The sequence below is a fragment of the Sinohyriopsis cumingii genome, unplaced genomic scaffold, assembly GCF_028554795.1.
Source record: "Sinohyriopsis cumingii isolate HCF-2022 unplaced genomic scaffold, ASM2855479v2 utg001554l, whole genome shotgun sequence".
NCBI lineage: Eukaryota > Metazoa > Mollusca > Bivalvia > Unionida > Unionidae > Sinohyriopsis > Sinohyriopsis cumingii.
In genome coordinates, this window is record NW_028316017.1 from 644,947 (window position 1) to 661,221 (window position 16,275).

General features: G+C 36.3%; 1 protein-coding gene across 3 annotated transcripts in view; it reads right to left on the reverse strand.

Annotated features, from left to right (window-relative positions):
- Nucleotides 1-15,122, reverse strand: part of LOC149771955 (tRNA (uracil-5-)-methyltransferase homolog A-like) — an 80,270-nt gene extending 65,148 nt beyond the window's left edge. For all 3 annotated transcript variants that reach the window (XM_089948041.1, XM_089948040.1, XM_089948038.1), the window contains exons 1-4: nt 15,005-15,122; nt 5,033-5,430; nt 4,301-4,386; nt 3,748-3,823 (exon numbers count right to left, since the gene is read on the reverse strand). In XM_089948041.1, coding sequence (XP_089804167.1) covers nt 3,748-3,823; nt 4,301-4,386; nt 5,033-5,404 — 534 coding nt within the window. In that variant the 5' untranslated portion in view covers nt 5,405-5,430; nt 15,005-15,122. The remainder of the gene's footprint in view (nt 1-3,747; nt 3,824-4,300; nt 4,387-5,032; nt 5,431-15,004) is intronic.
- Between the last annotated feature and the right edge of the window lie 1,153 nt (nt 15,123-16,275).

Here is a 16,275-nt window from a genome sequence, read left to right on the forward strand (position 1 = left end):
TGTGATAAGAAATCATATCATTTTCAAGTACACATTGATTACGCAGTCTTCACAATGGGCAGTGTTAGGACCCATTGTTGTAATCCATCACAAACCCAACAGCTTAACAGCACTGACTGAATGCACTTAGGCTGAGGATCAATTTATAAGTTGCTGCATTGTAGATGTAGCCAAATGTTTAGTCTGTGATATCGAGTCCCCAGGAACTACAGTTGGTACCCAAGATAACATAGTAAATCTTCCCCATTCAGCCATAAAAGGCTGGAGCCTTCTCCTCACCAGGATCTGTGATAAGGGTGTGAAGGGGTGGGGGACCTGGTATGTGTTTCACTGAGATAGGTATGGTCTTGTGGTATGCTGGCAAAAACTATTGAACTCCCTCTGACTCTTCCACTTAGTTGCAAGATTGCTTCCCAGTGGCATGCACTTTGGGAACATCCATGCAACCTTGCTGGTTGCTTTGGAAATCTCTGCCATACATGAGACTGAGAGGGATGGCGGCATGTTGCGAATTCCATCAACCTGATGATTAAAGATGATGAAGGTTGCCATAATTGGTCTGTGAGGTCGGGGGTAGAGAGTATTGCATCTTTTTTTCCACATGCTGTAAGTTCATACCTGATATTATGGTTATAGGATGCTGTTTCTCCATCATGACCACATTATGAATATACCATACTTATGTACAACAACAGAAATAGAGTTGAGTCCCGAAGTTGCAGGGTCTTTAGGAAACGCTGTCCAGTTCTTGCAGTTGGGGTTAGCCATGTGATGTTTGATCCACAGATACAGTCCATGATTCTGACATGAAAGACTAACTGATGCTTGTTGCTTCTCTCCATCTTGCTGCCCTTGCGAGGAATCAGATGTCTTCATCCCCCAAGTTATGACTTACTTCTGTCCATAATATGCAAGTCTGACATTTAGTCAAGGGGTGACAACCCGGGAAACTACACATATTGAGTGGTTGTCTGACTGGTCTTGCCTATAGTCTAAATCTGCAAGACAAAATAGAGAAGACCCTCTATATAGTTACATAGTTTACTAAGTGTCAAAATTTATGAGCAAGTTAGTATCTGTGCAGAGTTAACCACAAAGATACCCACCAATAAAGGGATGCATGTGACCTGTACAAGTAGATTAGAGCACAGCTTTGAATATTTAGAAAGTGGATGCTAAATAATCAATTCTAGCCAAAATAACACACAGATGTGTCAGTTTGACTCCCTGTACAGGTAGAATCACTGTAGCATTGCTTATAGTACTTGCATGTATGAACAGGAAGACAAAAAATCACTTCTAGGTACAGCTTACCTGTAGGACAGCCAATGAATTACCTATACAAACATCACTCAAGTGTCATCTACAGTAACAAGCATGAGCAGGACATGACTGTATAGAAAACATAACTGTATTTGTCCAACCAGTGCTGAAGCTATACAGTAAAATAAACAAGTTCCTATATTTACACACAAAAACCTGCACAAAAAAGGAAATGTTATTTAGATACTTATAAACTTGGTGTGACAGTATCCAGTATGAGACAATTTTTACTGGTAGGAAAGGGCCCAATGACATTTTATACAGGTAAAATCAATAAAGTTTCACATATATGAGCATGACTTAGTGCTAGCAGATAACCTAACGAGGGCAATGAAATGTCCATATATCATATAAATTCACAACGCTACCTGCAGGAAGGGTTTAATAATGGCCTGTCCAGGTAAGTTAAGTGCATCTGTCTTTGAAAACAGGATGAGTGCAGAACTTTACTATATGATGTTTTACTGGAAATGAGTGATAGCAGATGAGCTAATAAAGCAGTGAAGTGTCCAGGTATAATATAATTTGCAGGGTTAGTAGCATATTTCTTTCAAATATTCAAGTTTTTTTTCAAGGTTTAAAATCATGTTTTTTAAGGTTCATTCTTACAATAATTTTAAAGGATACATCAATGAAACTGTATGTAAACACAACTTAATACTTACTATTACTTCTTCCGAGGAAAATTTCTTGCAAATTTATTATAAAAAAACAACATGAAGTCAAGGGTATGATCATTGATATCATTCCCATCACAACACATCCTACATCTGGACATTAGAATAATGTAAGTCACTGAACAGAGTTAATTTCACTTTGTCTATGCTACACTATTTACAAAGTCCAAAATGTTTCAGAGTGTATTTTTCAGTTTTTGTAGCTTGTCATCAATCTTTTTTTCAAAAGCAATTATTTTGTGTCCTTTTCCACTCAATCCAAAAATAGAACCAGATAGAACTAACTTCATAATTAAGATTTTGCACAGTTTCTATTTTAAAACTTGAATCTCTCTGTTCACAGATATCTCTTTCATCAAAAATGATTTCATGCTGAATGCTTCCTGTTTTGCCATATTAGCTGTAATAGGTGTTTCTTTTTCCAGCTGCATGTGCCCGAAAAGCATTCTCTCCCACTGCACGCAAATCGATATCCTTCTGGCAGAATTTGCATTTTGCAAAGCTCTCATAATCCAAACTTTATATTATTCTTTGTTTAGCCACCAAAGTTGGAATCGGCAGCCAGACATTTCAAAGTGTACAAATGATTTGAATTTAAACCACAGCTACATCTGGGCTTTGTACAATTGGAAGTTCAAAATGTACAATTGCACAGTGACCAGATGTGGAAATTTCCATTCCAGAACAAATTTAGAAAAATATTGTTTTGTTTTGGGGTTTATAAAAAAAATTGTTTCTTTTCCATTTTAATTCAATCTTTAAAATAAAAACAATTTATTAATTCATTTCGGTTTCAAGAAAATCAAGGCTTTTGAAGATACCCAGACTTTATTTTGAATTTTCAAAGTGTTTTCAAGGCCTTGAGGGACAAATTCATTTTTCAAGGCTTTCCAAGGTTTTCAAGGTCCACTACATACCCTGAATAATACTATATATAGGAGGGCCCAAGTACAAGTAAAATCACTGAAAGCTTGACACCCAGATGCTAAGAATGCCTTGGTATAGAAAACTCACCTGTATGTAACCAGTCATAAGGAATTATACACATATAAAGAGTTCTCTATTGGCACAGAGACTTTCATACATGTAAAAAAATAATTATAGCCCAAACTTACAAAGAAGTTGCATAAACTACCCATGCAAGTGCTATTAAAAGTGAGAAGACAACAAAGTGTTAGAAAGTTGTAAAGTTACATCTCTGTCAGTATAGGAAGAGAGAAAAGTTAGAAACATAGATGGAGTTAAAAGTTAAAAGACTCCTCCAACTTGTAATGGTATACTTAAAAAAAGTTGATTCTGGTGTTTGCAAAGTCTCGTATGGTGACAGCATGCTTCTTAGCACAAGCGGAAGTAGTAACTTAGATGTTCTTGGGATTTGGTGACAATCCCTGTAAGAAAGAGAGTGACTCTGCCCATCTGCCACCTACATGAACAGTAGCTTTTTTGCTAAATGTTTTTAATCAATGAGGGCTGGATTTGCCAAGATATTATAAAAGAGTAGAGTATTTTAAGAAGAACTGATTTTTCTTTCCTATTTTTCAGTCATTCAAGCCATGTTATGCTGGCATTTCATTTTAAAAGCTTTTCCTATGCCCCATGATAATCTCTAAAATATACAGTGATCCTTCACTACAATTTTATTTATTCTTTATAAACTGCTTAACAAAAGTCGAACATCTTTATTAAAATATTTTAATCACTCTTGACAACAGAATAGAATAGTCTTTGTTTTAATGTTAAAACTGACCTTTGCTTTCAAAATGGATCCTTTCCATTTGAATCCATTCAACATCTGCAAGGCTGATTCCCTGTCCCCTTCACACCTGCAAAGAGCTTGAGGATTCAACTGTTTGTTTATTCAAGCATTTCAAAGTTCATCTATTAGTTGTCAATCATATAGACATGAGGTTGTCACCACAAGACTTCTAATGATGTCTACTTGGTTCTAAATAAAACTGGTGGATGATGGACCACAGACCATTGCATAACCTCTCCTGGTTTTTGTATGTTTTCAACACTATACTAACCATGGTTGATGATGCATGTAATTTTTTAATACTATACAGTACATGGTTATGGATTGACTTAACTTTAGTTATAGTTCATCAAGATATAGTCATCTATATTGCATGCATTCAAGCAAATTTACAATTGCAATATTATCATAAAAAAGACATATTTAAATGAAGTCTGACTTCCAAAAGATTTTCTTTACAATTCTGATTTCCTATTCAATTTTTTTTCTACACTGAAAGTTATATCTTCAGACTATAGGACAGATCATCAATAGATTTCATTACCTGAATGTTACAAAGGTAAAATTCTTCCCTTGGGCCTTTAATTTGACAGGCTTCAGTCCAAGATTAAACAGTTTTTTCTTCAGTTCCTGAAATACACATGTATATGGTCCAACATGCAGGAGATTATCTTAAGTATTCAATAGGATTCATAAATTTCATAACAAATTAATATGCAATTTTACTGATCACGTGTTTAAGATTTTGCACAAAATAATTGTTAAAATGATCATTTTTTTTCAAAGTAAAAAATATAAACCAAAATACTTCAGCTGATACTTTCCAACTTAGTCCTGGACTCCTAAGTAATCAAAACTTGGGGACCAAAAGGAGAAAGTGGTGAGAAATGGGGTTTGGTGGAGGATCTACTAATAGTAGGCAGAAACAATACAAGTTTCTTTAAGCAAATCATACTGACTATAATTATTACTTCTGATATAATTTCTATTTTCATATACATTCATTGCATTTTGATAGTCTGAGATCTTGTGTTCAATATATTACATTTCTTGCTGATGAAGCACCGATTCTTTGTTTACATACGCCTATTAGAAAAAAAGTATTATCTGTAAGATTCATCTTCAAAAAGCACAGGAGTCTAGGCTAGTTATCAAGGGTTCGCAAAATGCACAGCTGTGGAAAATTGCCAATATATTTGATATACTTCAAGGTACAGGCCATGATGGAAGTGCTACAAGAGAGCTCTCTAGTAAACTATATAAATATTGTGATTACCCCAAATCCAAACCTTTTTGGCATATTCAGGAGTTCGATTTTGAAAATCTCCGATGTGAAGCCTGCTCTCTTTGTATATTCAAAGGGGTCGGCCACATCAGTTCCATCTGCAACTGTATTACCTGGCTGCTCCTTATTATTTATATCTGCTTTTTCATTACCAACTGTTTCTTCTGTAGTCTGATCTTCACGTTCCTCTATAGCTTCCTTCTCACCCACAATCTGGGTTGTCTCCCTTGTTACAACACTCTGGTTTTCTGATTCTCCCACTTCCTCCTCTCCTTCAGGTATCACCTTGAAACTAGAGGCATTCATGCAGGAAGGTTCATGAAGATTATTTTCATTTTGTTCAGTCATGTGTGTAGACTCCATACTGTACTCTTTCTGTTTCTTGTGAGCTATAATAAGAAAACAAAACAGCATCTAACAAAATGAGATATCATACCACGTCCAAAGAACTATAATCAGTCATTGGGATCAATGCAACAAGAACACTGAAAGATTATTGGCCACAACGTCTCAAAAAAAACTGTGAAATCATAATTCTTGATGACTGGCTATAAATCATGCATTATTCTTTAAACCTGGTCATCTCCAGAAACAACACCAAACTGTTTACAGCAGATGCAGCCGAACAAGATGGCTATTGAAGTGGAAAAACTAGAGAACCAGATAAAGCTAAATGTGCACAAATCATTATTTGCTTAATAGACTTAGCATAAGCTTGACTACAAACCCTTAGACCCCAAAATCTATTAGGGTTTCTCTATTATCTTAAAACTAATCATGTTCTGCGAAACCAATTCTTCTTTGAGCCATAGCGACCCTGACCTTTGGGTCTGAAAATCTAATAAGCCTCTTTGATACAAGTCCTCCACAAACTCTGGTCAAAGTATGTGGTCTAGAAAAAAATCTATTATGCACAAACTGTGCTCTTCTTTCAGTCAGTGACAAGATCAATAGGCTTCTTCCTTTTCTGCAAGCGCAGGGCCATGTGTGTCCAAGTGGTTCAAGGTGCTCACCATGACAGATCACTCACATCTCACCTGTTTCCACATGGGTTTGAGTCTCAGCTTGTCCAACAAGGGAATGAAAGTTAGCCAGTAGCTTCCTATGGATCAGTGGTTCTTCCCAGGGTGTTCCTGGGTTCTAACTCCATCAAATATACTGGCTGCCATTTATAATCATGTTCTGAAAAATGGTGACAAGCATTTAGAGCAAAAAGTGCACTGAAGAATATAAATGACAATATTTGTCAATGACAGCAACTCACAGGTCATGTCATCTGCCCAATCTGCTGATATAACCATTTGTTATATTTCAGTTATATTGTGTGCTTGACCTTTGCCCATGAATGAGGATAAAGTTTTGTATATACTTGATTTTTGTCATGTTTGCAAGTTATAAATAAGTTGTTCACAGATATCTGAGTTTGAGCACAAACTAAGAATGTTCTTGAAACAAGCTTGTGACCTACACTCTAGTCATTTTATTCTGTCTTTGGTTTTTATATAACATTGTGGTAAACAAAATAATTCAGTCCTATCTGATGCTAAATCCATGGAATCACTTACTCTTGTGTCAGATATAGTTTGAGAAGAATTATTTTTTTAAATTATTCATTGGAATTACAAAGTGCTCACTGAGTTTTGGGGATTATTTAGACTCATACATTGAAAATTTTATCATTGTGGTATATTAAGACTTCTTGTACATCAACCTATTCAGATCATTAGTATATCAACAAATTCAAGACTATTGGAATTCATTTGGAACACTCTATACCTCTAGACTTGTACAATGATTAAACGTTTCGGATTATTTGGGATTAATTCACAGTACTGTAAGTTCCTCCTAAATCTTCATTTTGTAACAAAGAGGAATAAATTTGTGAATTTTACTAAACTTGTTGGTTTTGTTTCTTTTCTTTTCCTTAGTTTAAGACCAGAGTTGTACCACACTATTGTGGGATCTAATGCCATAGGAAATCACATACCTTATTTTTCCCCCACAATAGATGCAGTGATCAGCTATTTTGGAAGCTCCTGCTGGGTCTGCTAGCAACATGTCAAAAATAGGGTAGTCAAACTCAATTATTTTTGTGAGTTACAAAATTGATCATATTTCTAGACATGCCTTCATTAATGAAAAAAAATACAGGCCCACAACTTTGATACTATATGATGGGCATAAATCTCATTTGTTCCTGAGACTAAATGAATGCATGAGAATGAGGAATGTAATTCTTTTCATGCTTCCTCCACATACAAGCCATCTCACCCAATTGTTACCTGTTGGCATCTTTGGCCCCTATACTTGTTGCAACTACAATGAAAGCTAATCACAGATACAAAAAAATCCAGGCATAAGTAAAACAAGACTGAGGTTGTACATCTAGGAGCAAAACATTAAAGCACAACCATGCTCTGCTTTCAGTAAATCAGTAGAACTAAACATTTAGCAGTAAATCAGTAGAACTAACCATTTAGCAGTAAATAAGTAGAACTAACCATTTCACAGCTAAACAATTTCTGCATTGAGAAAGAACTATCTACAGTCTAGTGTTCAAAAGGATGAAATATCCTCAGAGGCTCCCATTTCTCTCAATGTTGATACCTCGCTGATTCCACACACGATGTAAAATATCATGCTTTCAACCAGCCTGAAGAGAAACCAAACTCTAGATCATCTGAATTAGTTGATAATGTGAAGGAAAGAAAATCCACGGATCTTTTTGAAACAAAAGTAATTCAGAAATGAAAGAAAAAAATCCATTCCACCATTTTCTATCACAGGAAATTTGTTAAGAAGGTTCAACACAAGCAATGAAACAAAAGTTCAATACAACAACTAAGACAAAATAACAGGACCTAAGAACAAGAAGAAAGTATAAAATGGTAGTTTCTTTATCTCTCAATAGAGATATAAGCCTTAGCAGATCAGAGACAAACAGAAAAGGTGAACCAGTAAATCTCTGTACACCTGATGTCACAAGTGACTGATGCTAGCTATGGCTGAGGACAAATATTGTGCACGCAAAATGTTCCACACTGATGAACTTTGTGGTTGCCATCAACTAAATTTTGTTAAGTGGGGGATATGTAATTTTTGTTACTCAGTGAACTCAATTGGTTTATTGCTCAGAAGTGCAAGATCTAAGACAAAATAGCATATTTAGGTACCCACAGTGTCTCCTGGAGGAATACTTCACAGAACTGTCTTGTCCTGTAATATATTCTCATGTTTTGTATAACACTGGACAACAAATGTTTACAAAAGTCATGTTACTGAAATAAAATTAGTCAATTCTTATCAATTTTTATGTGCTGAACACGAATATGACAGTCAAATTGCAAAATTGGCTCTAGTTTTTTTGTAATCTGCAAGAAATTAATGTTTACATAACGAAATGCATTCCAATAGTAAAAGGTCAACTGTAATAGCCTACCTATAAAAAATCAAGTCATTGACTACATCTTAGATTTCTTCGCCTGTCTCTTGTACAGCTGTTCGGGAGCATCTCTGAGGAGTGTCCAGCAGTAGTCAGCCAGCATTGTAGTGGACCATTTTCCCTGGTATCTTTGTTCCATTGTTGCGATATCTTGATGAAAACGTTTGCCGTGTTCATCACTAACAATACCACAGTTGCTAGGAAAGAAATCCAAATGGGAATGAAGGAAGTGAATCTTTAGAGACATATTGCAGCCAAGTTTCTTATACTTCATCAACATGTCTTCTACTAGTTCCTTATAGTTTTCTGCCCTAACATTTCCGAGGAAGTTTGTAGAAACTAGGCGAAAAGCATTCCATGCTTGTTTCGCGTCACCTTCCAGCAAGTTGTTGAACCGGTCATCTTTGAAAAGCTCTCGAATCTGAGGACCCACAAAAACTCCCTCTTTAATCTTTGCTTCGCTGAGTCGAGGGAATTTTTCATGCAGGTATCGGAATGCTGGCAAAGTCTGGTCAATGGCTTTCACGAAGTTCTTCATCAAACCTAGTTTGATGTGAAGGGGTGGTAGCAAGATTTTCTGAGCCTCAACCAGAGCTGGGTGTTGGATATTCTTCTCTCCAATGGCTACATTCTGCCTGTGAGTCCATTCCTTCCTCATGTAGTGCATTTCCCTTGCTCGGCTATCCCACTCGCATAAGAAACACATGTATTTTGTATATCCTTGCTGCAGTCCCATTAAAAGGGCAACTACCTTCAAATCACCACAGAGGTGCCAGCTGTACTTGTTATACTCAATGGAATTCAGTAGCTGCCTTAAGTTATCGTATGTCTCTTTCATGTGGACAGCATACGCTACTGGAATAGATGGAAGAATGTTTCCATTGTGCAAAAGCACAGCCTTGAGACTCAGTTTCTAAGAGTCCACAAATAGTCTCCATTCTTGTGGGTCATGAGTGATTTTTAAAGCATTCATGAGGCCCTCAATATCGGAACAGAATATCAGATTACTTTCCTTTCTGAAGAAAGGCTCCAATTGCTGGTGGCGCTTTCGATATGCAGTAATTGTGACATCTTCTTCTAGAAGATTCCATTGTTGGAGTCTTGATCCTAGCAATTCTGCCTTGTTCTTTGATAAGTCCAAATCACGAATCAGGTCATTTAGTTCTTCCTGTGTTATTCTGTGTGGGGTTGATGATGCACCACAGTGAAAATCTGGATCACTGCATGCTGATGGACCAGGAGAAGAACAGGTCGACTCACCTTTGTCTTCGTCAGATGAATCAAGAGAATATTCTGCTGGAGGTTCTGGAATAGGAAGTCCCTCACCATGTGGAACTGGTCTCAATGCAGACGGAATGTTTGGGTAGACTATTCTCGACTTCTTTCGCTTCGTTATTCCGCCGGAAAGAGGAGGAACCAAGCAGAAGTAACAGTCATTTAGGTGGTTGCTTGGCTCTCTCCACACCATTGGGACTGCAAACGGCATTGATGACCTTTTGCAATTCAACCACTGTGAAAGCTGTGTTGTACATGTAGCACAGCATATATGCGGAGCCCAAGGCTTGTCTTGGTCACCAACCTTGCATCCGAAGTAAAGATGATATGCCTTCTTCACTTGAGAATTGATACTTTTCTTCTGGTTGGCAAATGTCACTTCCCCACAAATATAGCAAAAATTGTCCGCGGTATTAACACACTTTCGAGGCATTACTGTTCTTTATTGTACGTAAATGGATAAAATAATAAGTTTTATGTAACAGTAGCTTGAACTGTCTCGCACAACGTCTAAAATATTTTAAATGCTGAACCTATCTGATTGGGCTTTATATAGTACACTGCTTACGTCAGCTTCAGCAGCCGCCTGGCATTAGTATAATAGGCCTACACATGTATAGTACACTGCTGACGTCAACTTACTTCAGCAGCCGCATGGCATTAGTATTGCATTGCATCAGAAAATGATGCAATCAACTGTGGATGATGTGAGCATGATGGTATTATGCAATGTTACATCATTATTCCGGATGTTGCTGCAGTCCTACTGGAGAAATTTACACAGTGAAACATAGAAAATGAGGTATATGAATATCTTCAAAACGAGAGCCAATACAAATTTTTCACGGTTATATTCGTGTTCGGCACACCAAAATACTACAGATTAGGGCCTTTTCAAGTCAGTAATGATTTCACTGTTGACCAGTGTAATTAGTGTTGAAATTCGCCAATTTACCAGCCGTTCTTAAATTGTCTTCACATTATTACCCTCTTAGCCACCAAAGAGATAAATGTAATACTGCAACATTAAGGTAACCTACCTTTAAAAATGGTGTCTGTGACCTGACCTTTTGCTGAGTGGAAATGAACTTAAATCTTTTAAAGCACAAATAAATTTGTGCCAAATTAGAAATATTTGTAAAAGAACAAAACAACAACAGAATTATTATAGTCAGGTGAGTCTGTATAATTCATTTATAATAGTTCAATTCACCAGAGATGATGCTATCAGGCAACGTGGATGACTAAGTTGCCTAAAAAATGCAAACTTCGCCTTCTTCTGTTAGGAAAGTGAAAACGACTTTGCCCTGTGGTTTTTTTATTATAGAGGAATGCTGAATGACCTTTTTTAAAATGCCCCCCCCCCTCGCCTTGGTCAGGTCAGTTCCTATGTTGTGTTATAGGGCCCCGAGTGGCCTAACACGCTCTCCGTTATGGATCACTGCCATCTCACCTCTGTCTGCGTAGGTTCGAGTCTCGGATTCAGACAATGTGGGTATGTGAGAAAGCTTGCCAGTAGCTTCTCGTGGGTCGGTGGTTCTTTCCGGGGTTTTCTCGGGTTCTTCCTCCACTATTAATACTGGCCGCCATGTATAGCCTATCGTGTGCTGAAAAATGGCATTAAAACCTACAACAACAACAACAATGTCGTGTTATAGTTCAATTCGAAATGTAGGCTTCAAGCCATCAAATAGTTGGTATTAATATCAACTGCACATTCAAAGGCATGTGTTTTGATATCCGATCGACCATTAACCCTTTCCCGAGTAAGTTAGCAACTGTTACTGCCTGATTTCCATAAGTTTCATTGATGATAAAAACATACAAACCTGAGTTTTGAAACTTAAATTTATGTAAACAGCAATCTGTGTTTTAAGAATAGAATCAGTAATATGAATATTTTAACTGCCACATGTACGTTAGTTTCTTCCTAGAATCAGTTTGGAACCGTAAATGAACATGTCATGGGGAAATAATGGCGGACATCGCTGAGTCTGGGAAGTATCGCTTTATTAGATTGTCTCTTTTCATTAGCCATTGGGCAAATATATTTAGAAAAATATACAATTCACAGAAAGCAGAGTCTAAGTATTACGCTGTTGAAGATTTAGTTTTATGCAGGTCAGAAACATACAGGACAATGCTATGTTGTGGAATTCTTGTGATGCTATAATGTCAAGGTTGTATTCTGAGTTCACTCATTTTTGTGAAAATACGAAGAAAAAACCAGCAAAGCAAATATTTTTTTTACCAATGCCTAACGTTACACTCAGTATGCAGACAAATAACAAAACCTAATACAGTAGTTCCCCTCTTGAACAGTCCCCTGACCAACGGCCATCTGCTTCTTATGGTCAGAATCCCTTGGCACTGACGAGTTAATATTCAAAAGTACCCCTCAAGAATGGCCACCCCTCTAACATGACCAGTGGCCAGTATATTAGTACAAAAATGGAAAATGTTCCCTTCACGAGCAGCCACTTTTTTTTCATATGTATCCAGAAACAATAATTAATTCATATCATGATGTAAGGTAAGCAATCAAATTATCTCTATTGTCGATATAAGTCTCCCAATGTCATGTTTCCATTATTGAATGACGTGTTGACTAAAGTACATGTAACACTAAGATTAATATTATATTATTGTCTATAAAAGATGACGTTTATAGAAAATGGGCTCAACAATGTTATGATAGAGTTTGGGGGCTTTGCACATCTGTCAAGTTCTTCTCTTTGAAGATTAGGCCTACAACCGGACGTAATTGTCAAGATCATAACAGTGTCAGTATAGCCTAAAAATAGATTTTGTGCATTAACACACACAAAGAGAAATTAACCATGAACAAATTGGGGTACCAGAAAAAGACAAAAAAATCATGTGACAACACATTTATCACTTCCTTTACGAAGAAGGCATTTCGTCAACTTGATAAAAGTTTCGTCTGCATAATTAAGTCGCATACAGTTAGCAACATCCAAATAAATCATTACCAAACATTAACATGTCATCACATAAACAGAGACATATTATTTAAGAAGAAAGTCGGTTATTTTACTCAACGACATCAGGTGAGGTTGGAAGGGGGACTTGCTGAACAATTTTATGTAGAAAAGACTCGAATAAAACAATTTTATGTTGAAAAGACTTGAATAAACATTATAACCAATAAGGAGATTATTCAGCAGCAGTGGGAAAATGGAGCAAATGGAAAGATAATTATGTATGTACCAAGATTTAAATGATGTTTTTGAATGGTTTTGCAATGTGCATGACAATAATACCCGCTCGCATATCATGCTTATGCCAAAAATAATAACTATTAATGTTCAGTTGAAATAAGTCTATTATTATAACAAGAAGTACCTTTTAACAATTAATGTTACTTTTAAATGAAGATATTAAATTATTTGAAGTATGTAGCACTCTTACTACATACATTACATATACTTCTCATAAAGAATTTAGTCCCCCTCTGGAAAGGCCACCTGTCTTATAAGGCCACTTTCCTGGTGCAGAAGGGGTGGCCATATAAGAGGGGGACCACTGTATTTGTAATCCTATTAATGGACTGTTGTAACAAAGCTATAATGTGAGTGGTTACATTAAGAAAACTTATTTTTATAACAATAGATTCACTTGCATGTTGGCTGTGTTGATTCGGTTGAAGAAAGGGCTTAGTTCACTCATATACTGACTTTAATTCTTCAGTGTGTTGTCTGTGAACAGTTACATTACAGTTTTCTAGGCAACAAAGAAATTAGGATGAACAGTATGATCTGAAAGATGTGTGCATTTGCTCTCATGCACATGGTACAGGGGTTGTTTCAAAAAAGCTTAGAGATCTTTTCAACAGCCATTTGATAGTCAACTTTTAGAAAGTAAAAAGAAAAATTCTTGATTAATAGTAGTTGATTAAGCATTTATACTATCTTGCAATTACACTACTGTAAACTAGTTACTCAGTTAAAATTCATTACAATGTATAGCTTCTGTTTTCTTTTTAAGCCATATTGACAAAATACATTGCATATGAATATGATAGTTTCTAAACATGCACCAACTGTGTTTATAGTATAGATAGAACTCTGAAAATTTTCTGCTTTAAGATAAAATATTGCTTAAAACCAATGTTAAATGCAAATATGCACACTGCAAAATAAAGGGCATAATTCAAATAAGAGAATGATAACAAAACACACACACACACACACACTATATATATATGAAGTATTTCAACACTGACACTATTCTCATTAAATACATGTTAAAACAGGATGTTCTGTTTACATCAAATTTTTCAATGCCACCACGACCTGGGGATGTGTCCATTTGTTTTTTTAAGGAGTGATCAGCTTTCTTATTTGGCCTAAAATTTGTTGCCTCCCTTTGATTTCTTTTCAGTATCAAATATGGACTCTTCCATAAGTCAAGATGGACACTGATGATTACATGTACATAGACCAGACTTTTTCAGCATTTATCAAATAAATAGCGTTGAGCTGTATATCAATATGAATTTTGTTTAAATCCTGCGTGCACAAAACAAATTCAGTAATATTAGCAACGTTCAGAGACAATACGAAAATTCAATGACAAACAGACACCAATATCATTCGCAATGTTGTGCAGAATGAACTGGAGTAACACAAATTATGGTCAATGGACTCATTACAAATAAAATTAACAATGGTAATCATACAATGTAAGACGTCGACCCAGATATCAATGGTTTTGGGGCGTCCAAAGTCATAATTACCAGGGTCGACGTCTTACATTGTAGATTTACGGTCAATGGATAGAGGGTTGGGTGGTGCTCAAACCTGTAACAATATAACTATGGATATCCCCTCCCCAAGCAACACACACACATACAGCCATTTATCCGCTGACCGATAGTCTTAATTTCAATGTTTTGTTCTTGTGCCACAAGTTGTGGTGAACTGATCGTGGCAACCAGTGCAGATAATTACTGCACATCATTATAAAGTGGATGAGGTTTATTTACAAACATTTTCATGCAGAGTAGTATAGTCCTACGATGTAAGATATCGACCCCGATACTTACGTTTTGTGGATCGACCCGGCAAAACATAAATATCAGGGTCGGTGTTTACATTGTAGGACTAGGGAGCGGTACTAATATTCTGAATTATCAACTTTCCGTGCGACAAACGTGCTTCTTATATGCGATCTTTGTGATGTTAACATGCTCGAATACAGACTTAATAATTAACATGACGTACCCAATCTTTGTGATGTCAGTGCGATCAAATACAGAAACACATGCACCCGGCTGGATGGACACGGGTCAGAATTATTATTTCCGGGTCAACGAGATCAATTAAACTGCGCATAAACGCGAAGACACGGGCAATGATATGCAAAGACATGCAAAAGACGGTATAGATACGCTTCAAACTGAGAGTACTGGAAAATACTGAATTTTTATTCTGATTTTATAAATTAAATAGATATGAACTAGCTTTTTGTGTTCTCTGTTGTGTTTGGTTTATTATTATCATTATTTTTATTTTTTCAATATCTCCAGTGTGATGTAATCAAACAGGGTCACGTTTGTGACAGATAATTCATGTGTCGTCTAGCACAGCAATAAATATCCATCTAAAAATTATCTTTGTTTGTCGAGATAATCAATGATTGTCTTTGCCCATTGATTATTCATTGTAGCATCAATAACACCTTCGATGTCGCGCATGATTCTGAATGTTGACCACACATGAGCCGTGCGGTCATCGCGAAAATCTCTCTTGGCGCCATGAATACTATTGATCAGAGTCTGATTCGTCGGATAAACCAAAGCTCGCATCAGAAAGCTGAATGGCTTATGTTTAGTTATAATATTGATATCCTCCGGAAAGTCAGGGGTTATTCGGTCAAGATCGAATGGCTTAAACGCAGATAATTCCATTGTTATAATTAAGGCAAACCTATATTTAAATTGAAGTTTAGTTTATAATATATAAAGATTCAAGCAAAGAATAACTGTACGTGGTTGATGATTGGCTCAACAACTCCCTGCAACAAAGCATGTGTAAATGAATTCTGTGGATACCACCTATAAAACGTACGCAGAGATGGTCTAGGACCAAAACCGTGTTTAAAGTGTGTCGTTGTGGTTATAGAAGAAACGCAGCTGTGTGTAACGTGTGGTGGCAAAAAACACAGATAGCTGAAACGATATTATGATTTTAAAAAAACAACGCCGGCAACAGTGTCGCTGAGATAAAAATACGCTGAAGACTACCTAGCCAAATTTTCACGCTTACATTAAAATAATTATTTAGAAAAATAATACTACTATATAAATGGAGAAAAATGAATTTGTAGCACATCCAATTATCGAGAATTATGCGGCATCTCGTGATGGTATAATCAGGCATTGTCGATTAAAAAAAACTGTCGGTGCTGTCATTAATACTGGTTATTTCATTCCGTGCAGGAATAAGTGTATTTCTGTCATAAATTTATATATAAATGTTTCCACGGATTAATC